Here is a 26,274-nt window from a genome sequence, read left to right on the forward strand (position 1 = left end):
TGGTCTGAGTAAAAATCCAAGTCTTTGGAGAGCCTGTTTTGGTATTACGACATGTGGATATACAAATGTATTGTAACTGAGACAAGCCCTTCTCAGCCATTAAGCACATACTGCCTAAATCTTCAAATATAAACTTTAGGATTTGAGACAAATAAGGTTCATTTATGCTAATACTTCAACAAAAAGTTAAATACAATCATTCAATATGCAGGAAACATTTTATTAATACATAAAATAACAGTCCTGGGATGATAAGACAATATCCTTTGGGAATTACAATTTGTAAAAAAAAAAAAAAAAAAACACTAAAATGGTAAAGTTATTCTTATCTAATTAAGAAAGCCATTTCTTGCATAACTTGACTAACTACAACTTTAATTGCATTTTTCAATTTCTAGCCGGAGTATTTCAGCCTCTTGATGCTTTTCCACTACTATCTTAGCACTTTTTTGTTTTGTCCTGGTTTCCTTCTTATCAACGAATTCCACATTTGCCTTCCTTTCGTCTGCGTGGTTTTCTTGACACCAGCTCTGGGCCTGACGACATTTCATGATCATTTTCTTATCAACGTTAATATTATTTGCTACACCAGCTCTCTTGATCCCTTCATAGATGAGGCGCTGGGAAATAAAACAACCTATATAGAAGGTTGCCATCTAAGATATCTTTATTGAGAAACCTCGCTCTACAAAAGCATTTCCATCACTTAAAATTGGAATCTTCTTAATTAAAGCTTTAAATTTGTCGGTAGCATTGTTTTCTAAGAGAAATCTCCTCCAGAAATTGTCTACGTGCTTGTAAGCTTTGAATGTTACCTACTAACCATTGACTTCACCTCTTTCAGGATTCGGTCACATGCGTTTGTTTGCCTTGATCCAATTGCTCCTATGCAATATTTCAAGAGCACTTTTCAGTCTCTTGAGAGCAGTATTGGTTTTGTGACTCAGGAGGGATGGGTCACTAAGTATTACAGCTAGGCACAGGTCACTTTTCAGCAGAGACTTAAGCTGAAGTTATGTTCACATTGTTTTCAGAAAGTCTACACACTCTGACTTGAACTTAAGTAGCTCCTGCTTATCACATTTCACTTTCTTACTTCAGCTTTCACACCAAAAATAAACTAAAATATTTTTGGTTCAATCAAGATGTTTTTTATATCAACTTTGATTGGAGAGGAAACCTTGAAGAGAGCAGTTTTTCTAACAAACATACTTAACAAGCACAAGTGTACAAAAATGGCACCAATTGCTCATCGGCTTGGTACTTCATCAAAAATGGCTCGACAAGACGAGATGTAACTGAAAAATGCTAGTTTAGCAGTCAATAACATATCATCTAGTGTCTTAGTGATAACCTTATAGCTATGAGTATCAGGTGGTTTGGGAGCACCAGGCTCCTTCTCCAAGTGGGTCTTGTATTCATTCTAGTGAGGCACAATTTTGATAGCTCTTTCTGCACACTCTCCACTAAGCAACCACTTCATAGCACAACATTTGAGGGCATGATGTCTGACTCTGTTACTTTTACATAACATCTCCTCCTTGCAGGAACATCTTAAAAAAAATTGTAGAGAGCCCTAAGAAATTGAACTAGTTTCAACTTAGCCTCATTCTTGGCTCCTGATTTGAACACATTGAGGGTGTGCAAACCACAGGCGCCCATGAACAAAAATATAGGATCATCATCATTATTCTGTCTGAAGTTCCTACTCCAGATCTTTCATAAACTTTAGATTTACATTAGGTCCATCGATAGACAATAGGAAAAATATTTCTACATATGAGTGCTTTAATTGACTTATAAAGTCCAAAATCAATTGCTCTCAGTGCCTTTAGTCAAAAAAAGCAGATGAGAAATATCTTGTGGTCACTTCATCACTTACAAGATCCCATTACCTTAGTGCAATATCCATTTGATGTTTCTGGCTAACTTTATTCATGCTTTCGTCGAACATAGTAACAAAGACAGTTGATTCTTGGACTTCCTTTTCCAGTAGGTCTCGAAAATACTATACAATACCAAAGTTCACCAAATAACTAATTTTAGTGCTCTGAAGTGAAATTTTTCCTGCGATTTGACTGTCCTGAAACATCAACTCAAACACTTTGCAGCTCCCGCTAGCGGGAAAACCAGCCTAAAAAAGCTACAGTGAAATTTTCCATGACCGACTTTTGAATTTCAATGACTTTCCACGACCTTTTTATTTCCATGACTTTCCAAGAATTTCAGAAGTATGGCCACCCTGAGTATATGCTGAAACAGCAGCATCAGAGTTAAAAAAATTTCAAAATTGTATAAATACAATTTTATTTTTGAAAGAAAAGTGAAACATTTACAGTATTTCAAATTCAGATCTCGACTTATTGAAAAAGTAAAAAATAGAGTACACTACAAAACTGATGTCATGGTTTGGCCAAGAACATTGTTTCTAAAAAGTGTGGGTGAGGATTGGAAGAGAAAACAAAGTCCCCACCCATGGCCTGCTCCTTCAGCGTATGTGCGAGAGAAAGTGAGTGGCATTGCTTGCTTGCCAAGCTTACATTTTATTGCTTTAAGACGTCCTAGTCCTGCCACCAGACCAGATATTGTAGGTTTCAGATATCGCAGTTCCTGATATGAGTTTTTACTGTAATATACATATAAATATATTAGATATTCTTCTATAGAGTTTTTAGGTTTCTATTGAATATTTGGTATCAAGAAAGATATTACTAAAATGTCATGCTACATAAATGTATATTTGTGTATCATTACAACTATAGAATATGAACAATAATAACTATCTGTACAAAATTAATACTAATTAATGTGAAATAATATTGTAGAGAATTCTTTACTGAGTACATCTCTTTTATACCTATATTAAATTATACTCTTATTTACATAACATTCATATGAACAGTTTATTAAAGCAGATAATACTTAAAACAAATACAACGGATATAAAAAAGCATGAAAAGAAAATTTGTAATTCCAATTAAAAAATTAAATTTGAGTAACTTGCCTCAAGTAGCTGACAGGTTTTTGTTTAAAGGAATTGGTAACCACATATAACACATGCACAGTTTACAATATAAAAACTTCAGCATTTGGAAGAACACTGATTCTATTTTCCATTTTTAATACTATGGAATGATTGCGACTAATAAATTGAAAAGAGTAAAAGATAATATATTAATAATTGCTTTAATTATATTAATTATGACATTAATAATGAATTTTCTTTGTTGTAACACAACAGTTATGCTATAATAATTGAGAATTTTTACATACAATAATTTCACAGTTAGAACATATTCAAAAATAGTGAATACTTAATCAAAACTAATAAAATAAAAAAATAGCATTAATTTAGAAAAATCTCTAATAACTGAAATAGTCACTTGTAGGACTTATTGGAAAAGTTATATTTTATGTAAGATCTAACTGCAGTTGAGGTAAGAAATATACATAAATACATAATTTAGAGCACACAGCCTTTTCTTGACATCTATTAATTCACACTTAAAACATGGATCAACACTTAATACTACAACCAATAAAAATAATTCAATAAAAATCCAATACTTGTTGACATTTTATAACATTTATATGTCCTTACAACATTACGACGAATATGAAATATTTCATTCAGTTAAACACCTTCAATTTTAATTGTTATTGTAAAGAGTTTCAAGTAAAGTACTGCAACAAGAATTACAGATAAGAAAATGAGCATACACTTAACATATAATTCAGAGGACAAGACACTAATAAAGTAATTCCATATGAAAGACATCACAGCAATGTGAACACAGTATAAACGATTACAAAATATTCTTTAAATACAGTATTATATAATAAATAAACCAGATTCGTCTTGAAGATAGTTATATTGTCATTAATTAAAAGTATTCAACAAATCTAATACCAAACATGTTCTAAGACATGAGATTTAATAATTTACTAAGACATAATATAAAATAATTTACTACTTTATTGAATAAGGTCTTAAAAAAAAAAACGCAAGTACCGTCATCAAACACCAGTTATTTATCAATAAATCTGATGTCAAGGTGTTACAGAAAATACAAAAGCAGTTAGAAAATATATTTCATTTTTTCCATTCTCAAGAGAAATTTTATTTAGTATTTAGTCTTATTTGTACAGCTTAAAGTTGAATTTGCATCTGAGCTAGTGATATCTTTATTTTTGAAAGACTTTGTACAATAAAGTTTTAAAGTATTGTAGGATTTTACAATCACAGTTGTAGTAAAGTATTCTTAATCAAAGATAAGCCTTTTCACCGATGAAATAAACATATGCTAATAAATTTTTAAAGTACAGAAAGGAAATTAATTAAAAACATATGCTTATAAAATTGTGGTAATACCAGTATAAAAGAAACAAAGTATTAAATATAACAATCATTGTAAAATACACAGTTAGAAGTGATAGCAGATGAAGTTTAGAGGACAAGGCCCTCATAATTGACACCCTCAGATTCTGGACTTTCTATTCGGTTCCTCAAATGTTCGATGGTGTTGGAGAAATGTTTGCTGATTTGTTCAGTTTCCTCATTGGACTCCAGATTCGGCAGCTCTTCTCGGATTTTGCTAATCACTTGATTTAGCACTGCAATTGTCACCTGGAATCAGTCATTTTAATATAATTGCCAATGACTATCAAGCCATATTGTATAAGTATTAAAATACAAACTAATCAGGAGAATTATATAAAATTATTGGAAAGAGAGATTAAGTTAGTAATTTAAATAAGATTCATGTTTTTAAGAATGAGTGAGAATGTGTAGTGTAATTTTGTGACCCTCTAAAACTGACAGATACTTAGAAAGGGTTATTGGACAACACTGGAGCTAGTTGTAGTTGTTTTATTCATTGATGGCAGGCCAAATTTAAATGTACTTGTGTTTTAATGTAAACAAATACAAGTCATCTTGAGAACTCTCTCTGATAGTGAACTTGTATGAGGTGTATTCTTAAAGTAAGAGCAGTCTGTGCAATTTTAATATTGGCACGTTTAGATAAGTTACTCACATACAGCACTGTCTGTGAACTATTTACAAAGCCAATGCAGTTGTTAAAATTCAATAACTGCTTTCCAGCCAGTGAATGCGGATCGTAAAGTGTTTTTCCCACCAGAAACATTACGATTATTACTGACAAAATTGAGAATTGGTCTTCTCAGAGTGTTAAGGGCAACAAAATATGGATATCATAAATCAATGTATAAACAATGCAGTGGCCTCACGCAAGTTCAAACATTTTTTTTAAGTAATCCCCATAATTTAGTTGGAAAATGATAAGTAATTATTTATAGGACAAAATTAATGTTATTTTAATCAATAATCATTTTACAAAACTGAGATGTGTCTGCAAAAATCAATGATATGGGAAACTATCATTCAGTGTAATTGTGACAATAACATATATCTTTTCACACCTGAATCCTTCTTCATAGCCAAGAAGAAGATTAAAGATATGCATTGTTATATTTTTTACTACAACTGATACTTCTTTTTATCCCTACTCTTCCTACTTAACACCTAAAGGTGCTTTGGTGGATAATAATATGGAATGAAAATCTCAAGATTGCCACTGTCAACTAGTTCAATCCTCATATACAGCTGCAAAGCAAACCTGCAACATTTTGTGCAAAGAATTTAAAGAAGACAGGGTACGAATTAAAGTGTTGATGAATGGTGATTATGTGGGTAAATAAGATAGGAGCATAGTAAACTAATATCATACAGAAACAGCTTCTTATAATTATGAGATCAATAAAATAATTACAAAACAGCCAATACTTTAGGACACTATGCCTTGTACAGTAACATTTTATGAGATCATTTGTTTTTCAACAGAAATGCACAAAGATAGTTTTGTTTGAATTTGGTAATACATTTTTTCATAGCCATCATTGAAGAAAGATGTGGGAAAAACATTTCCCAGAAAGATGTAAAATAATTCTTTGTTTTTAACAGTATTCAATTCTATATAAGTTTAATAAATACAAGTCCACTATCCCAGCAATGCTGATAGAGATTACCAGAAAACCTAGCATTAGATGATATAGCCCAACACCTTAAAGCATATTGATCTTCAGAAAACTTAATGGCTGGTATTGATAATCAGAACATTCAGCAACACGATTACTACAAAACCTACCAATGGCTAATAAAAATCGCCAAAAATCTTAGCAAAGGCTAATAAAAATAACCTGGAAATCTAGCAATGAGTTAAAGTGGTAACCAGAAAATCCAGCAATGCCTGACATTGATAACTTGAAAATTTACAAACACCTGATTACCAGAAAACATATTCAACCACTCTTGATATACTACACATCTAACAACCTTAAGTAACTTAGTTGACATCTCACCTGATCATTACCCTTCTCATAGAAGTACAAGTAATGGTTCAGGAGTTCCACGAAGAGCTGTGTCTGGACAGACATGTCCATGCATTGACTTGCAATTCGTACCCCCTTCTTGAGACATTCAACCACTTTCTTCCCATCATGGATCTGCACATCACAAGTTGCATTAATACCACTACAAGTAATAAAACACTGACCAAACTATTACTGATTCAATCTTTAAAATACCTCACATTGACTAAATTTCGTTAACCAGGCATAATAGCCTGGTTATTATTTTAACTTCTTAGAAGAAAGTTGTTGTAATATTTACTAAGTCAAACTTAGTTACTTCACATTTATATATATATATATATATATATATATATATATATATATATATATATAATATAATGTTATTATAATTATATCATCAATCACAAAGAATATTAAAGTATAAAGTATGCCATTAATAACATTTAGGTTGACTGCTGTTTTGGCATAGCATCTGCTTGAGTTGTACGTTGTTTGTAACAGGCTATTTATATGATATTTAATGATATTCAATATTCTTTAATGAATACCTTAATAAAGGAAAACCCATTATTAATTGTACAATAATCAATTATTACAAACCATTGTTAATGGTTTGAATATATATTTATAACATAATTATTCACAACATAATAAATAAAGTAATAAAATAGAATGTAGAAACTAGACAAATTGGTGTCAGTCTGGCAGCAATACACAAATTTATGGTACATTTATAAAATATACATGATGACTGCTACTCTTTGATAGGAATATAATGATCCCAGCATCCCTTACATTTCAATATCACTATTTTTGCTCTCTTCCAAATTGTTTGAGTCACTGTTCTCTTTAGCATTTTATTCAATTCTAAGACAAATAACAATGATTCAATTTTATCTTTAAAATAGGCCTGATTTCCAATGAAGTATTCTTCATGTGTATTTACTTCTTCACACTTCTTTTTCCAATCTTAGTTATTAAAGCAAACCTTTATTTGGTTAACCGTTTAACATAATTGAAACTGAAAGTGACATTGTGAGCTGCCATCCAATCCTTTACATCCGCCCATATTAGCTCTATTGCATATTGAGGCTAGTATAAAGCTGTGACAATTGGATTAGAAAACGTCATCAATAACGTATTCAACATTATCTACAGCTTCAGTACTGTTCAAATTGGGACATTTATTCGCTTTTTTACTGTGATAAGACACATTGTCAACAACCATCACAGAATTGAGAGGTAAATTGTGTACCAACTTTCCTCTAAGCCATTTAACATAATGTTTGTTGTTTAGGTTATTGTAATAGTAAACTCACTTTCAATACCGTCAAAAAAATTAAAAATTATACAGCTGTGTAATTACTTGTGTGTAATTAAGCCTCTACCCTTTAAAAATTGGCACAGCAACACTTGCATGAGAATCATCAGACCAACTCTTGCGCGACACATGAGATTAGTCAAGGTAAGACTAAGACTCATCCGTTTTCCTGCCTGTAATTTGGAAAATTTTTTAGATATGCAAGACGTCTTGCGTTTCCAACAGAATACGTCTATTAATTGGTTTTAGTTTTTCTCCATTTACATCCAATGTTTAAAAAAATTATTTTTATACTGGTAATGGATTTTCTGAATTTAAATCTCTTCACAGTTTGATGTGTATTTTCTTCAGTGTTGAGATGCACTTCTCCGTCAAATAAAAATCATTATCAACAACTCACCTAATTACAGCGACATCAAAGTCATCAAGACCTGTCACGATTTTCTGTAACTTCTTCTATTTATTTGGCATTTGAAACTCCTAACCAGTGTCTTTGACTTTTCTTTTCTCCACACTCAACACTTTGAGAGTTCACAAAGAAACACCACACACAGCTGCCACTCTCTTAAAATCGCTCATTAACCTTTTTTGGAACAATTATAAAGTTGTCCACTTTATCCTCTCGTTCGATAAAACTCATAACGGTCTCTATCAACTTTCAAGCTTGCTCATTCGGCACTTTGCCATAAAGTTTTGACTTAAATGATTTCTCACCCATCTTACAAAAATTGTATAGTAAAAACAACAAAATAAACTAAAAACACAGTACTAAGTAATTGTCTTGAATAATAGAGAGACAAAAATGTAAAAAAAAAAAAAAAACAATAGGTAAAGAGTTTTATTGAAAATGATAAACTAATTTTAATTAACTATACATTTTCTGGAACTCAATTTAAAATTCAATTTAGTCTTATTTTGATTTCAAGTAGTGTAAACAATACGAAAATGATCAAAATAAATGTTTTAGACAAAAACAAATACATGTTATGTTTATTTGATAAAATGAGTTTACTATGTTGTTTGGAAGGGGAAAGTGAATAATAAGCATCTGCAAACCAGACACTGAGCAACGTGGTCCGCTTTGAAGTACTTGTTTTCAGGTTTCATACCTTAACCCTTCAACGCACCTCTAGTGTTTACCGCTGAACTCAGCCCGCGACGTACGCTGTACGCATCGCGCAGTCCGATCTTATAACGAATATATTTCGGTTATTTCGGTGTAAATACATTCGAGTTATACATCGTTGGAAAGAAGATGAAATGAACTATCGGTGTATCGATACCTATGTATCGAAAGCCGTTCAACATGTATTTTATAGTAGACGAAAAACATCGATCAAGGTGGCGCTTACTGTCAGCTGTTTCTAACTACGCAATTGACTGTGAAACGACTTTGTCTGCTGGCATGACGATGTTATTGTTTGTGTTTAGCTGTTTATTTGTTTGGTTATGTTTGGTATTGTAGTAGAATATAATAAGAATATGGGGGGTGTGGACCTTAGAGATCAAATGTTAGAGAACTATCTACTGGAAAGGAAAAGAGGTACTAAATGGTACATGAAAGTCTTCAAGGGCATGCTAAACATTACAATTTATGAACTCATACATCATTTGGAAGTCAAAACACAACAATATTGATCACTTAACATTTAGATTAGGCCTAGTAAAAGAAATTTTGGAAAGATTTCAACAAGAGGTACCAAGAACAGTTCAAGGCAGACCATCCACTGAGCCTCCACCAATGCGCCTAACTGAAAGACATTTTATTGAAAAGACTCCACCAACAGGGAAAAAAGCAAAGCCTCAAAGGAGATGTGTGGTTTGCTACAAACATGGCAGAAGAAGGGACACAAATGTCCCCAATGTGAGGCTGGCCTATGCCTAGAGGACTGCTTCAAGACATATCACACAGTTGCAAATGTTTAATATAAGTACAGCAAATAAATTCCAGTAAACATGTCTTAACAAATTTTGTAATGGTAGTTTGTACATGTTTGTATGGGTATACTTATATTTTAGCAATACAATCACTTTTACAAGTATAGGCTTAACAGAAAATCATGTAATGTATGTATAGGTAATGTTGTCACAAAACTGTGAAAAACAAGAAATTAAGTGGACCACTTAGGGGGTGTTCAGTTCAAATTAAATAGTGCGTTGAAGGGTTAAACACATTTTTACATCCACATACATCACAACTACTTAATTACTAAGTTCTGAATTTTTAAAATTGTGCTATTGAAAAACAGTAAATTTTAATGGAACTCTTCATTTAAAAATGTGGACGCTCTTCTCACCAAGAAGATAAAAACATCCACATTAGTTTGAAGAATAAAAATTTCAAAACCCATACTTACTTTGAATATTTAAACAGAGTATATTATGCTTAAAAGTACATAAAATAATTACTTCCACAAAAGACTTCCATAAATTAACACCATATTTGTTATTTAGTAATATCCACAACATTCTGTTTTTCATAATTTCCATGTTTGTTAAACAGTAAAGTAGTAAGTAGCTCTAGAAATGTTATTAGATTTAAAACTGTCTTTTGGCTTTTACCTTCTTATTTTAATTGCAATCAGCAAATTTCTTTCTTTCTTTGATGGGGATGGTTTTAATGAGGAGGTGGTTAGACATTTCTGGTAAGTTATAACTTAGGACAAAGCAGTAAACTTACTAGTACATACTTCTCAGTAAAGGTGCCAAAAAGACTATAGGTTAGACTAAAATAATAATTAATGGTTTGGATTGAAAATAACATTTCTAAAGCTGAAGCACTGTAATGATGAGCATAACCCTTTCCCAAATCATAAAGCCTAGCAAGTAAGTCATGGTCAATGTATTAATATCCATTTTGCTCGCTCAACATTATTATATATGTTAACCCTGTAACTGGCTTTAAGCAATTATCAACGCATTAACTATATTTTCAAATGGCACTAAGCTATTTTTATGCATTAACTATGTTGTAATATAATCTCTCACAATGTCTATTTTGACTTTGTTTGAGCTAAAACATTTGTAAATTTAAAAATAAAGATCCAAGGTTTCATATTACACCATAAAACATTCTATAATTCCATTAAATTTATCATTAGAAATTTAAAACTTGGACATTCACATTTCCGATCGTGATTTGTTCGCGTAGTCATAGTCAAACCACTTTATTCTATAATATGTACAAGGTACAAAGAGTAGCGTTACTACAATACCACTAAATATTGATATTAATTTTAAAATATAAATGAAAAATGTTAACATTAGTTCATTCAAATGATAAAACTTACATCTTAACAATTTATCTTAAATTCTTCTTTAAATGAATTAATTGGTTTTTGTGTTGAAATATTTCTCAAAAGAATATAGACAAATTAGTTAAATAATCCTTTAACTCTTTTTTAAATGTTAACAGATCTGTTTCTATTATAAATTTTGTTGGTAAATTATGTATACTTATTTTAATAGATATATTGATCAACACAATCTCAAATTTAAAAAAAAAAAACATATTACAGAGGTGTGAGATTATCTTTATCTTTATTTGTATCTCACACCTCTGTAATATGTTTTCTTTTTTTAAATTTGAGATTGTGTTGATCAATATATCTATTAAAAAGAGAATGACATGTATGTTTATTAGTTTTTAGTATAAAATAAAATAATTGTTTTACATAAACTATTGATTGAAATATGTGTAAACCATACGCAGTCATAATTCCAAGTTCAGAAAAAATATGTTTAACAGAATCTGTATATCTTAAATGTTTCATGACTCTCAAAGATTTTTTGTAGCCAGCTTGTTTTACTTAAATATATTTTGATAATTTTTAACTTAGATATAGAAGAAACTTTGGTATATTTTGGATTTATTTAAATAAAGTTCACATTAGCTGTGAGGGTAGAAGTGTATTGGAAAAAATATACAACTTTACTACTTTTAAATTTTAATCAATTTATTTTTAAAAGAAAAATTCATATGATTCAACTTTTACTTTTCAAATTCTTTTGTTGCAAATTACCATTATTTCTAAAAACACTGATATTTTTAAATTGTCTGTATCTTGAAGAATAGATGAGCAGGTATTAAAATAAAAACCCTTACAAAACCGCAAACCGCATTTTGGGAAAAAATTATGGCCAGTTCCAGGGTTAAATCTGGTAGATATGTAGTTAGCTAGCAGAATGGCTTCTTTTGTAAAGCCTGAACATCTAATTATACTGTGTACGAGATAATTTCATAAAATTAAATGTAGACTGATGTAAAAAAACTTTCTTTTGTTCATTTCCAGACTGAACATATTTAGGATCGCTGTACACAATGAAACTTATATACTGAGACCCACCTCCTCACCACTGGTGGTCTTGCCTGACCAGAAGAGGTGGCAGCAGGTGGCGACGCCGCGACACTGGTCAGGTTTCTTCAGTAGCTTACTGGCTGCGAGTGCACACTGAGTGCGTACCGGCTCTGCATTCTCCTCCCCGAAACAACTCATGCGCTCAAATGATGCTACAAGAAGAGTGATGGCTGCCAACTGACTCTTGCTGTCTGAGATCTCGTCCTCGTACAATGAGAATGCCTAAAAAAGTTGTTATTGCTGATGCAATCGAATACAGAAATATAAACTGTAAAATTATTTATTTTACATAAATTAGAGGGATTTACATTCAAACAACACTTATTATCATCTTTTTTACTATCTATTCTGAATGTAGCTCACTGCATTTGGCCAGGCAAAAAAATGAAAAGTACAAATGCATCCTGTTTGATCAAGACCTTCATCTAGCTTTGTTTCAGTATTTACTTTTGTTCCATAATTGGATTGTAGGCCTATATGAAAAGGCTGGAGTCAAAATGTCAATAATACGTTTAATATTTTTTCAATTTTTGTAATTTTAATTTGCTTTTCAAGAGTATTTTTGAATCTTGTGGCATACAAAGAGATCATGAATATTCAAACTATTAGAAATTTACAAACGGGAGGCCACAATTGGGACCTTAACCTATCTCTGGCCTAGCTCGGATGAAGTCTCATATGGTTTGTCCTCTCAGCTCGCTGGGCCATGCATAGTGGCCGGCTGTGTTCTGCGTCATTACATGCACTTGTGTTACCACGCACGTCACTTTTACTCAGATTCAAATAGCAGTATTTAACCTTCGGCTCTTTAAATTACTGAGGTTTAAATTAAATCTAAAATAATTTCCAAAGTTTATAAGCTTCAAGGTTGAAATTTTATCGGTTGTTTACTTATGATTTGCATTCAAACGAACCAAGAAATATGCAATTTAAGTTATAGGTCGATCTGTTTTAAAAATATTTTTATTTATAGAATAAAAATACAATCCTTCTCAATTAAGTTTGTAGTATTAACAGAATATTATCTCATTTCCATATTTTGAGCTTCGTATCCACCAAATACACTAGTATTTTAATAAATAGATAGGATACACTACAGCAGCTACAGTGACACTGGCAGCCGGCAAAAAATATTTCTGAATGATGTGTAATACTGTATGCAGTACACATTATTCAGAAATATAGAGTGTCCTAGCAGTATGTGCTGCAAATAGAGAAATATTAATTTAGTTACTTATTTGGCTGAGAGATTGCAGCATTTAGTGGTCTGGCGAGCTGAATGGCAAAACAGTGAGGGCCACTAGGCATGGCCTGCTGAGACAAGACGTGGTCATACATCCCCGACCTGAGGCAGAGAACATCCCATTGCTACATTTAGTGGTCTGGCGAGCTGAATGGCAAAACAGTGAGGGCCACTAGGCATGGCCTGCTGAGACAAGACGTGGTCATACATCCCCGACCTGAGGCAGAGAACATCCCATTGCTACATTTGTGGCCTATCGATATGAGAGGACAATAATATGAATTAAATGCCGATCGCAAAGGGTTAAGAATGGTGCTGATATTGATGAGGTTTGATGTTGTGAATTAAAAGTATGTGAAGACATAATCGCCAAACTACTTCCTATAATCAAATATAAATCTTTCAATGTCCATATATTTTTAAAATGTAATCAACACTTTAAAGATTATGCACCTACACACACATAATGAGAAATAATAGGTCAAGTAGTAAGGTACAGTAACTAAAAAATTTGATTTTTCAAAAATGTTTCAAGATAATATTTCCCAGGAAATGAATTGGTTACTTGAAAGAAAAACAAATATTGAATTATTGTGAGTACGTTTCAGAACATTTAATTTCACAGCTGATGTAGGCTATTATTTTATCTCTTAATTACTTTGGTGTTGTGGGTGAGCAATTGAGCATATTTTATAATATGAATATAATTTTTATATTCTCATTCTAATTAGTAATGGGAAAATCCAGAATTTTATAATTTTGAATCAGATTCCGAATCTTAAAAAATCGATTCTCTAATTTAAAATTCTCATAACTTCTTTAAACTAAGTACGATATAAACAAAATTATTCCTAATCCAATTTCTGCTATTCTGAAACCTTTGGAAGTTGCCTAATAATATAAAAAATTAATGGGATTTATACAGGTTGAGAAACTATATTTTAAAAACTAGGTCATATCCCCTACATTTAATATAAATTTAATAGATTATAATGTGGGCTTTGAGAATGTATGCCTTTAACACATTCACTGCTAAGCATTTGAGTATTAGCGAAACCCCGGTGCTAATTTTTTAAATTAGATTAATTAGAAGATATAACTTGCAGAAGTGACATAAAAGCATAAAAAATTATGTTTGACCTATATTTACATTTTTTTTTGACATCATTATACTGCGGGACCGATGGGTCCCGTCAGCATGGACCAATGCTCATTGAACCTGAAAATGACATTTATTACAAGAACTATTGTATTATTTAGGGGTGTACACGTAACCTTATGACTGTTGATGGTAGCACAGACAAGAAATTAGGCATTATGTTCCCAAGACTCCTAAAATTATGTAATATATTGCGGGACCGATGGGTCCCGTTGTCCTGGCTGCAGGTCTTCGTTGATTTATATATGAGTTCACACTCAAAAACAAGATAATTTTCACTGAAATCCACTAATAGTATATCATTTTATTATTTACAACCATCCCCTCCCTTCTTTGTAGTTTTTAACACATCTTACTTACAATATGTACATCATACCAAACACTTTTTGTTATTGTGCATTTTATTGTCATGGCACTTGTTATATCATCACGAATCATTGGTAATGTATTACAAACTACCTCGGGGTCTCTAGATGTCCCAGCCATTGTTTATTTTGCTAACAACAATCACGAAATAATAGCAAACACAGCACTAGATAAAAACAACTATAGTTAGCTGAACCGAGAAACTATGCACACTAGAACAAAGAACGAAACCGGCCCAACACGCTCACGCTATCAGAAAGGGCCTCTTTGCAGTGCTGCCTAAACAGTGCCTAGAGCAAAACAACAATGCCCAGCGGGACCGATAGGTCCCGCGCGCACCCGTGAATGGTGCCGAGACGCTCGGGCGGGACCGAATGGTCCCGCTTAGCACTGAATGTGTTAAATTGTAAATAATACAGGCATATATTTACATCACTTATAAAATGTATTTTAAACTTACAATGTTTGAAAAATGTCAAACCACCCTACTAGTCATGAGTATATTTTATAGATAAAATATTTATATAACTAAAAATAATTAGCGATTGTCTGTTTGCCAATCAGCTGATTATTAATATTGCTGTGGATCTACGCAGACATCACCAATTAACATGATGTACTTATAAAAATCTAATATCAATGGGAATAAGAGCCAAGCATTTAAAATGGATATGTACCTGGAGAAATATCGGATACTCTTCATTATGTTTGCCTGACTCGATACTGTTCAGCAGTATCTCCTCCCATTAATACAACCATGCACCAAAGCTCACACTTATTTAATTTCTGTGCTATTTTAAATATTTGTGAATGACTTGCCACAATTAGTAATGGAAGGTAAAGTATGGCTGTTTGCTGATGATGATAAGTCATTTAGACGAAGAAAATATCAATCAATCACTAAGAAGAAAAGTAAAGTAAGTTTATATATACAACATGAGTGGATGGTGTAAAGGAAACATGTTTTCATCATCCAATAGTTTCCGTATATAATATGAACAACGAGGATCAACCATTTCACAACATAACAATCAATTATAAACAACTAACTAGCCTACATAATAGCCTAGCAACAAAGAACATCAGGCCATGCAGCTCGTTACCAGCTGCATATTCCGTCCGATGTATGCCGAGCGGCATTTGAATCACTATCAGCTGATAACTAGTAATATTACGAATAGAAACTATACAAAATGAATTGGTACTTATGAATAGAGAATTCAACTGGAGCAAGTTTTGTCTTTATAACTTAAACGGTTTTCACGTAATAATAGTGGAAAGTTGACCGACGCCTCTGCCGTCAGTCATCAGTTGGAAGGTTAAGAACATTTGTCAGTTACAATGTTTTTTCAGAAAAGTTTGTGTAACTGAAATGCTCAATAAGAGCAAAACAATAGCACCAATGTTTTATAAGCAACAGCATGTTTACCAAGTCAAGCAAAGTAACAAATGAGTGTGCAAATTGAGCAAAGTGAATACAAAGTAGTACTAGCAAGATAGTTGTTTCTACCTAGTATTAGCTCTTTTGTGAGTTTATTGAATAACAAAATACTAGTTTCTGGTGTCAAATACTAGGGCACTTTCAGAATATTCCTGAAAACTGTAGTATTTAACTAGTGTTAGACTCATATTCCGATTCAGATTTTATTCACTGTTAATATCTCATATTACAATAGGTTTCGTCATTGGTACATAAAAGTACTAAAACTAGGTTAAAATATCTAAACAATTAGAAGTTAAAAATTCATCAGTAGTGTAAGAGGCTTTAGAGATAAGCCACTTAGAAATAGAAATTTTAAACTTATTAATAGGCTGATTCTTAACTAACATTGGTAACTTGTTAAACATCTTTAACTGTTGGTAGCTAAAGCTCTTATGGCTTTTATCAAGTCTTATTCTAGGCAAGACCAAGTTAGACGTAGACCTAGTGTCATATTCATGTATTGAACTCTGAAAGTCAAATTTCAACAGCGTATAATACAAAAAAAGGTAGATACATTAAAACTAAAATCATTCACAAAGACTAGAAAAAGGAAAGGTCCAAATACTGAGCCCTGAGGTACACCAGCAGAGATATTTAGAAATTCAGATTTACATTTATTTACTACTACCATCTGTTTTCTATCGGAGAGGTAGCTTTGGATTAGTTGCAGTTCTAAGCCCGTAACTCCATAGAATTTTAACTTATAAAATAAAATAGTATGATTGACTAGATAAAAGGCTTTACTTAAATCTAATAAACTAGATCCAACAGTTTTTTAATTTTATAACTCACTTAAAATATACTCAACAATAGTTTCCAGAGCGAGAGGTGGAATGCTTAGGCCTAAAACCATACTGATGTCTGTACATTAGATTATTGGCAATAAAATAATCATACAATTGAGTCATTAAACATGATTCTATTATTTTACTAAACACAGGAATGATGGCAATGGGGCGATAATTTTTCGCAAGACGATTATCCCCCTTCTTAAAAATAGGTGTTATCTTAGCAAATTTTAAACAAGTTGGAAACTGACCCTGGAACATAACTAGATTAATTAAAAATGTAAGTGGTTCTATAATTGATTCAATGATGTTCTTAATTAAATAATTTGAAAACCCATAGACATTCTCACTACGAGAATTACTAAGTTTAACAACAATATTTTTAACCGTTTTATCAGCTACAGTTTTCCACCTAAAACTATGAGAAACATTTGCATTAGACAAATTATGCACTAAATCTATATAATGTATCTTATTATTTACATTAGTTTGGTTACAGGAATTCATATTAACAGGTACATTGACAAAATAATGATTTAACTCGGTCGGGGAAATAGGTATTTTACATTTATCATTGACTAGGTTCCCATTATTTACTGTGTTGTGAAAAATTTTCTAGGAGCTTTGCATTTATTATGCGAGTTCTTAATAAATAAATTGTTTGCAGCTAATTTAGCATCATGTATTGATTGGTAATACAATTTTCGAAACTTCTTAAATACTACTTTGTCCACAATGGATGAGGTTGATTTCCACTTATAATACAACACTAACATATAAGAACGCATTAATTTTAATTCCTGTGTGTACCAATTAGTGGACATCTTAGATTTAGCCTTGTTTTGTACAAGTAAAAATATGACAATACATTTTAAAATAATTAGTCAAAACATGAACGAGCACTGAAAAGGCAGTATGTACATCACTTAAACTATATATACATTCCAATAAAAAAAAACTAAGGTTTTGGCTTAAATCACTAATCCTGTCATTATTCATTAGACATTTATCACGAGAAGGCCTATCATTATATTTTATATTATTTAAAGTAGGCTTACTATTACAAGATGTGGTTAAAAAATCTACCCACATGCCAGCATGGTCAGAATTAATGTCCTGACCTAATAAGAAACATTTCGTCCACTCTTTATTAATATTTGTGAAAACATTATCCAGGCATGCCTGATTACGTGTAGGTTTTGTATTTACAGGGTACAGATCCAAAGATCTAAGAATATTTAAGAAATAATTAACTTCTGAATTTTCTGATTTGGACAGGTCAACATTGAAGTCACCTGAAAGCCCAAAGTATTTAAAAGGCCTAGATAAGAGATGGATGAGTAATTTTTCTAAGCAGTCAATAAAATTATTAAAATCTGTGTTGGGTGTGCGATACACACTTAAGACAATAAAACTATAATCTACTAATATTACTGCTGATGCCTCACAAATATAATCTACACAGTAACTATTAATATTTAATAATTCAAAAGAAATGCCAGTCAGACTAAAACTGAAGTACCACCATGCACCCAAGGAGGCTGTCGGCAGTAGCTCGCACCAACAATAATAAATCCCTCCGGAACATACAATGGTACTTCATCATCCGCAAGCCAATGTTCCGTAAGACATAAAACATGGGTTTGACTGTCTTTTAAGATTAACTCCAGATGATCAACTTTATTTTTTAACTTCCTTGTGGGAGTTTAAGTTTATCTTGGTCACAAATTTAGACACAAACACTGTACTGGGCCAAAAGTAAGGTGAAAAAATATCTTTAAAACAACTTGCAGGTACACCTACCTTGAAGGAAGCATATAGCTCTGGGCGCTTTGCATTCAGACTTTCCACTATGTAATTACCATTCATTTTCGTGTTTAGGTAAGACTTTAGTTCTTCACAGGTAGTATTAGGACTCAATCGGGACACAAATAAAACAACTTGCAGGTACACCTACCTTGAAGGAGGCATATAGCTCTGGGTGCTTTGCATTCAGACTTTCCACTATGTAATTACCATTCATTTTCGTGTGTTTAGGTAAGACTTTAGTTCTTCACAGGTAGTATTAGGACTCAATCGGGACACAAATAAAACAACTTGCAGGTACACCTACCTTGAAGGAGGCATATAGCTCTGGGCGCTTTGCATTCAGACTTTCCACTATGTAATTACCATTAATTTTCGTGTTTAGGTAAGACTTTAGTTCTTCACAGGTAGTATTAGGACTCAATCGGGACACAAATAAAACAACTTGCAGGTACACCTACCTTGAAGGAGGCATATAGCTCTGGGCGCTTTGCATTCAGACTTTCCACTATGTAATTACCATTAATTTTCGTGTTTAGGTAAGACTTTAGTTCTTCACAGGTAGTATTAGGACTCAATCGGGACACAAATAAAAACACTTTGTTTTCAGCAATAGTAAGGTTATGAGTTTCGGTCGATTTACCAGTAATGAATTTAGGCCTAAACGTTTTAGATGGATAGGGTCTCTTGTTATCATTATTATTATGATTCTTTCGGAAATTAGTAGTTGCTACAATGCATCTTTAAGCTGTTACAACAGACGAGTCGTTACTGTTGGGACATGTTCCCTCCTCCCCTTCCTGTCACTGACACTAAAATACTCTGTTCTTTCTGCAGAGAGCCCCCATAATCTTTGAGTGACTAACGATAGGCTAAAAATCATTTCTTTAATTGACAAAGAATGTGTGCCATATGAAGATGAGAAGAAGGTGAAAAGAAGACTATTTTTAAGACTGTTAGTTAACACATAAAATTATAGTGCAAAAGTTGAAGATTCCTACAGCCTTAAAAGCAAAAAAAAAATTGAACCAAACTTTACTTTAAAATTACTCCCAAACGCTATTTCAAAACATTCACAATGCTACTTTATATATTTTAAAATTTTTTATACACAATCAAAACATTTGAAATTTAAAATAAACTGCATTGCATGATAATGCATAGAGAAACACTACATAACAGGTTACACTACATTTATATAGGTTATTTATAACGAGTAAATTGTAACTGAAGTTTCAGCATAATTAGTATACAATGATAAGTAAGTTTGGTACATATTTACATGTGAAAATGTAAACTTCATATGATAACCTATAAAGAAAAAACTGAAATATTGTACTTAATAAACTGTATCTATTTAGAATAAATGAATTGGAGTACTGATGAAATATAAAATATTATAATATGAAAAATACAAAATATTGCACATAAAATAAAAAAAAATGCACTCAAATTACGTATTTCTTAGTAAAATTATACAAAATGGAAAAAATTAGACTAATTATGGTTTATTTATTTTTACTAAATCAGATCTATCATTAACATCCTGTTCTGAAATCACTTTCACTTAAGTTATGAAAAATTATATTTTTATCCTCTTAACCAATTGGCCATGTATCGCAGAACAGTTCCATGACAGCTTGTTTGGGCTCAAAAGTTTTATCATGGAACCGTTCCGTGACAAGTACAGTGCCATCTAATTTTGTTTTAAACTCGTTTTTCATCAAATTGTTTTGAAATATTGATAAAATCAATGAGAAAACTCTGAAATATATATGGAAAAATATTTTTAAGTTGTTAAAGTAAACATATTACACTGATATATTAAGTCTATTTCAGTCTAACTTGTTATGTTGCAATATTTTCCATTAGTCTTAGGTTGAATATTGTAACTTGTGATGCGTAATATTATTGCTTTATACAACCTTCCTTTATATTAAAATGTCTGGCCAACCAAAACATGTGTAAGACCTGACATTGCTGATTGTCTTTCTACTTTGTGTTTATAAACAAACACATGCCGATCGCAAACATTCAGTATTTGAGTGGGACCTGTTTATACTGCATCACAGGCCATATGAAAAATGGGGGCCGTTGCTTTCTAGCCAACTGTTGGGTGTAATATGTTACAACAACGACAAAGTGCTTTGTCTAGTCCCGGCAGTCGAAAATCAACCTGCTCTCTTACAGATGTTTTGAGACCTGATTCTTCACCATTTCAAAAGTAAAGCTTTTTGCGTTTATAGATGCTACCTGCGTTTAAAGCATCATCAGTTCCGTGTTTTTAGGCGCTAGCTGCACTGGAAGGGTTCGTACTATTCACTTCTTGTGAGAAGAAAGTGACAGTAGCCTAACTGAATAAAGCTTGAAAAACAGAGACAGTAATCAAAACAAAAACCGATAAAAATTCAACTGGCAACAAGCTTTATCGAGATCAGTAAGTGGTAAAATTTTTTGCAAGGTGCCAGGCACCTATTCTGTTCACTCAGGGAATTAAATTGAAGTAGACCTGGATGTGCTATTAATGTCCTAGATAAAGAAAAAAATGAAACAGAAAAATGTACAGAACAATATATGATTTTGGATTAATTTTCTCTACTGAAATGGATCATTTAAATGTTTGGTTACATTGTACAAAACTGCACAGCACACAACTACTCTGTGTACTTTCTGGTGCTATAAATGTCCTAGATAAAGACAAACATGAAATAGAATAATGCACAGAACAACTTATCACAGAGAAAATATTGTAAACATGAAAAAAAAGTTATGACACATGTGAAGGAGGAGACTACAAATAAATATGCCTACATCTCAGCTTCAGTGAACACTGTATTGTTGCAGCAAATACAGTGTTATAAGTTTCAAATCAAGAGAGACAAGGCAGAATTAGCTAAGAAGAAAACTGCAAATAATTCAGTACAAGCTTACTTCACTGGTGAAACTGAGTATATTGTATCAAAACAGCTATAAATAAAATAAGTTTGACCCTTATTAATCCTTATATCTTAAAAAAGATTAAAAAATAAATAAAGATACTAGTTGAGTTTATGTGTCAATACCACTACCACAGTCTCCTTTACCACCGCCTTACCCTCTACTGCTGCATCACCACTGCCTTCCTCACCAAAACCCTGCTGCCACCTTACTCACAATTCTCATCTGAATTCCATGATTATTTAAAAATTATCAGAAAATTTAGTCTGATGTAATAATAATTGATAAACATTTAAAATAATACAAATTTGTTTTAAATGGCGTATAATACAATGTTAAATTATACATGCAGACAAGATTAGTTTTAAGCTCAAAACAGCATAGCTAAAGTTAAAAGCTACAAACAAGAAAAACCTAGAAAGAGATAACAGTAATTACTAAATGCGGTTTACAAAGTGTATCATTTCTTGAATGGATTCTTGTTGTTTTATTTTACTCTCATGCATCGTCTTCATTTAGCTCCTGATTTTGGATTAATTTTCTTTAAATGAAATTGATTATTTAAATGTTAGGTTACATTGTACAAAACTTCACAGCAAACTTCTCTGTGTACTTTCTGTAATGACACCTACACGAAACTTTCCAAGATTGGAAATATACTTTTTAATTGTACGAAACATCTTTCTATGACAGCCTCTCCTATAAGTGCAACAGGTTTAATTGCCTTTCTGCTGCATTGCATTCCTGGTTGGTTTTAACGATGTTCTTTTTTGCATGAAAATAATTAAATTCCAGAGTAATCAGGCTGTGCCATCTGTTGAGAAATCAGATCTCTGATTCAAGATTCAAGATTCAAGATCTTGAATCAGAGAATCAGAGATCTGAAGGGACTTCTACAATCTAGACACCATAATCTTAGATAGTTCTCATGTCAGCTGACAAGTGTAAAGTTGATAAATTGTGTTGTTTTGTTTTTGCAGAAATTTATATTCATGGTAAAATAAAGCCTCTGAAACTCAATTTCTCTGAATGTCCAGGAGGCAACATTCAGGTATTGAAACTTCTGTGGATTTTTTTCTTTTTTATTGAAAGAGGATGAAACTGGAACTCGTTACAAGATATTTTGGAACAATTCAAATTTTAGTAAATCACAACTTAATAAATTTCTAATCAAGTAAATTTAGCTATCAGAATTGGCTGAAACATTATAGTTCTGAATTCTAATATGATTATGCATAGAATAACCAATAAGCATTATTAAAAGTAGATTTATCTATCAGCGTATGTGTTTGATATTTGTTTGTACCTGTGAAAGGAACTCATATGCCACAATCTCGTGGTTCTCAAAGCGAATCTGACCAATGGCAAGAGCCCCCTGCAGGAACAATCTGAGAGGCAACTCCGCCAATTCTGCTTTAATCAGAGCGCTAATGGTCAGGCGGCAAAACTGGAAGATTTTTCCACACTTCTTCTGCCAGTTTTCATCCTGCACATGACAACAATTGAAGGTCAAGTACAGACATAGAATTAATCTTACAGAACTTACATCAAGACAGTTACCTGTGGTAAAATAAATACAGGGTGAGTTTAAGTTAGTGTTGAAAAATTTTTTGGGTGATACTACTCAGTATTATAGACCAAAATATGAAAATAAAAAATCCCTATCACATCTATCTTTTAACTATGACCAATTTCGCTATTTTGTTAAAAAATCATGTTTTGTTTCAATAAAACTCAATTTCCTCCATTATTTTTAATGTTTTTTTAAATTCTGAATCCATTTTTTAACTTGCCCATTTTGTGGGCTTTAAAATGACATAATGCAAGAATGAACAGTTACAAAAAAGAATAATCATAAAAGTTAGTAATCTACAAATTGTTTTCAAACTGCCTGCCTCCGTTTCCGGTTACCCCGACATGGATAGGTCGCGCTGGAGCTGTAGCTTGGCCGGCCAGATCTCCTGACCTATATCCTATGGACTTCTTTGTGTGGGGGACTATGAAACAGGAAGTTTACTCGACCACTGTACACTCTGAGGAAGACTTAAGAAACCGGATTGAGTTAGCTGCCCAAATAGTGCGTAACAAGTTATGAAGGAAACAGGATTTTTCCGGACATTTGCCATCGTTCAGTGAAACCACTGTGTTTCACTGAACGATGGCAAATGTCCGGAAAAATCCTGTTTCCTTCACAATCCTTCCATCGTCAAAAATAACCTTTTAACAAGTTATCTTTGAACGTGACGGTTAGGGCCATGAGGAAGTGTGCGAGAGCCTGCATTAGAAACGGAGGCAGGCAGTTTGAAAACAATTTGTAGATTACTTACTTTTATGATTATTCTTTTTTGTAACTGTTCATTCTTGCATTATGTCATTTTAAAGCCCACAAAATGGGCAAGTTAAAAAATGGATTCAGAATTAAAAAAAATATTAAAAATAATGGAGGAAATTGAGTTTTATTGAAACAAAACATGATTTTTTAACAAAATAGCGAAATTGGTCGTAGTTAAAAGATAGATGTGATAGGGATTTTTTATTTTCATATTTTGGTCTATAATACTGAGTAGTATCACCCAAAAAATTTTTCGACACTAACTTAAATTCACCCTGTATTTAATATCTTTTATGTTGTAAACACCAAAACATAAACAGTGCCATCCTGTGAGTTCTTATCATAGCTTTTGGCTAGAGCTACAGTTCATTTTGCCATAATATAGATTTATTTTATACAGTTTATGCACTCTTAATCGACCACCTGCAGGACTAGAGCTTGGTTGGGTAAGGGAAAAGGCAGTATTCTTTACAAGTAATAAATACATTAAAATACATCAAATACATTAATAATAGTACTTACAGCATTTTGAATAGATCTAGTAAAATAACAATTACACAATTGTAAAATAGGACATGAGAAACAGAAACATAAACATAGAATATACAAATTTCAAATAAATTATTATTATTTATAAAATCACAGTATTTCTTGATTTTGGTTAAATAAATCCATCTTGTCCATTACCACAACTACTTAGAAAACGATAACGCTCATATAACAAAGAACTCACCTTGGCTCTTATTACATTAAACAATGATTTCAAAGGGTAATAGGATTTCAGCCATTTACCACAGTTATATGTTACAAAATGCATACCACTATATTTCGAGGGCTGAAATCTACCCTCTTCCTCAGGTGTTTAATACCCTCTTCCAAGATATTTAATACATAATACATAAACGTGTACTTATAATGTGTGATAAAGGACTGCCACTAAAAAATATCATGCTGTACAACAGCTTGAAATCTGGATACGAGAAAATGAACCCAGGCATTCACTGTACAGAAGGTAAGAGCACAAACATGTCACGTCCAAACAAGCTAGGGTGGAATACTAGTTGCATGGTCAAGTATGATTCAAATTACAAAGAATACTTTCAACTCTATTTAAACATTGCATATGAACAAAATAACCTTTGTATAATCCAAGTAAAAAACAGTACTATACATAACACTTCACAAAATGTAAACTTGCATGGTATACTGAATTTTTTTTGACGACGAAATGAGAACAGAAACATGCAGATTTTACTAACTGTAAATCAGAAATAAAAACTAGCTAAAAACTTTATAAATTGAAGGATAAGTTACTTCATATTATTTGATATACTTGACATTGCAGATAAGTTCATTTTTCAGAGATAAGATGAACATTTCACAAGAATTACTCTCCACTTAAGGATGAAAGTCAACAAAAATAAAAGGAGTTCAGATCACTCTAAAGGGTCTAAGTGGGATCTCCTAGGTAGGTCCTGAATTACACTTGCCTGCCAAAGGTACTAACCTCATCACGCATATTGCTGTACTTGAATGCGAGTTGGTAAGCCTGAAAGACAAGAGGAGGGAGGGTGTGACGGATACGTCTGTCTCCGCCACCAAGATGTTTCCTGGCTGTGCTCAGAATCAGGTACTGCTGGTCGGGTATCTCTGACCTCAGGTGGTGGATAAACCTAAAATACAACAGGCTCTTGTAAAAACTGTCAGGTGGGGTTTGCTTGGTTACTACAAAGGTCATGCAGAAAGTAAGGTGCAATTTCATATAAAAAATAAAAAACAACATATTTTTCCAAAAAACCTATTTTATTAGATTCCTGAAATCTTTCTTTATTTTTCAACATGTACTTTCCATTTGTGTTTAAACATTTGTCTTAATGTTCTTCGAGCTTTTGAATGCTGATGTCGTAGAAGTCTGCCGCCTGTGAGGATAACCAATTTTCAACGGCTTCTTTAATGGCCTTGTTATCAGTGTTGAATTGCTTACCATCAAGAAACTCCTTTAGGTAGCGAAACAAGTGGAAGTCACTTAGCACCAAGTCCGGGTGGTACATCTTTTCTCAACCAAATAATCTGATGAGACTTTGGGTT

The 26,274-nt window shown here is 32.4% G+C and overlaps 1 protein-coding gene across 7 annotated transcripts in view; it reads right to left on the minus strand.

Moving 5' to 3' along the window:
• Positions 1-2,717: 2,717 nt before the first annotated feature.
• Positions 2,718-26,274, minus strand: part of LOC124369383 (vacuolar protein sorting-associated protein 35) — a 74,685-nt gene continuing 51,128 nt past the window's right edge. For all 7 annotated transcript variants that reach the window (XM_046827416.1, XM_046827409.1, XM_046827403.1 and 4 more), the window contains exons 11-15: positions 25,694-25,859; positions 23,161-23,340; positions 12,061-12,294; positions 6,382-6,525; positions 2,718-4,627 (exon numbers count right to left, since the gene is read on the minus strand). In XM_046827416.1, the coding sequence (XP_046683372.1) occupies positions 4,448-4,627; positions 6,382-6,525; positions 12,061-12,294; positions 23,161-23,340; positions 25,694-25,859 (904 nt within the window). In that variant the 3' untranslated portion in view covers positions 2,718-4,447. The remainder of the gene's footprint in view (positions 4,628-6,381; positions 6,526-12,060; positions 12,295-23,160; positions 23,341-25,693; positions 25,860-26,274) is intronic.

Source organism: Homalodisca vitripennis, chromosome 1 (genome assembly GCF_021130785.1).
Source record: "Homalodisca vitripennis isolate AUS2020 chromosome 1, UT_GWSS_2.1, whole genome shotgun sequence".
Lineage (NCBI taxonomy): Eukaryota > Metazoa > Arthropoda > Insecta > Hemiptera > Cicadellidae > Homalodisca > Homalodisca vitripennis.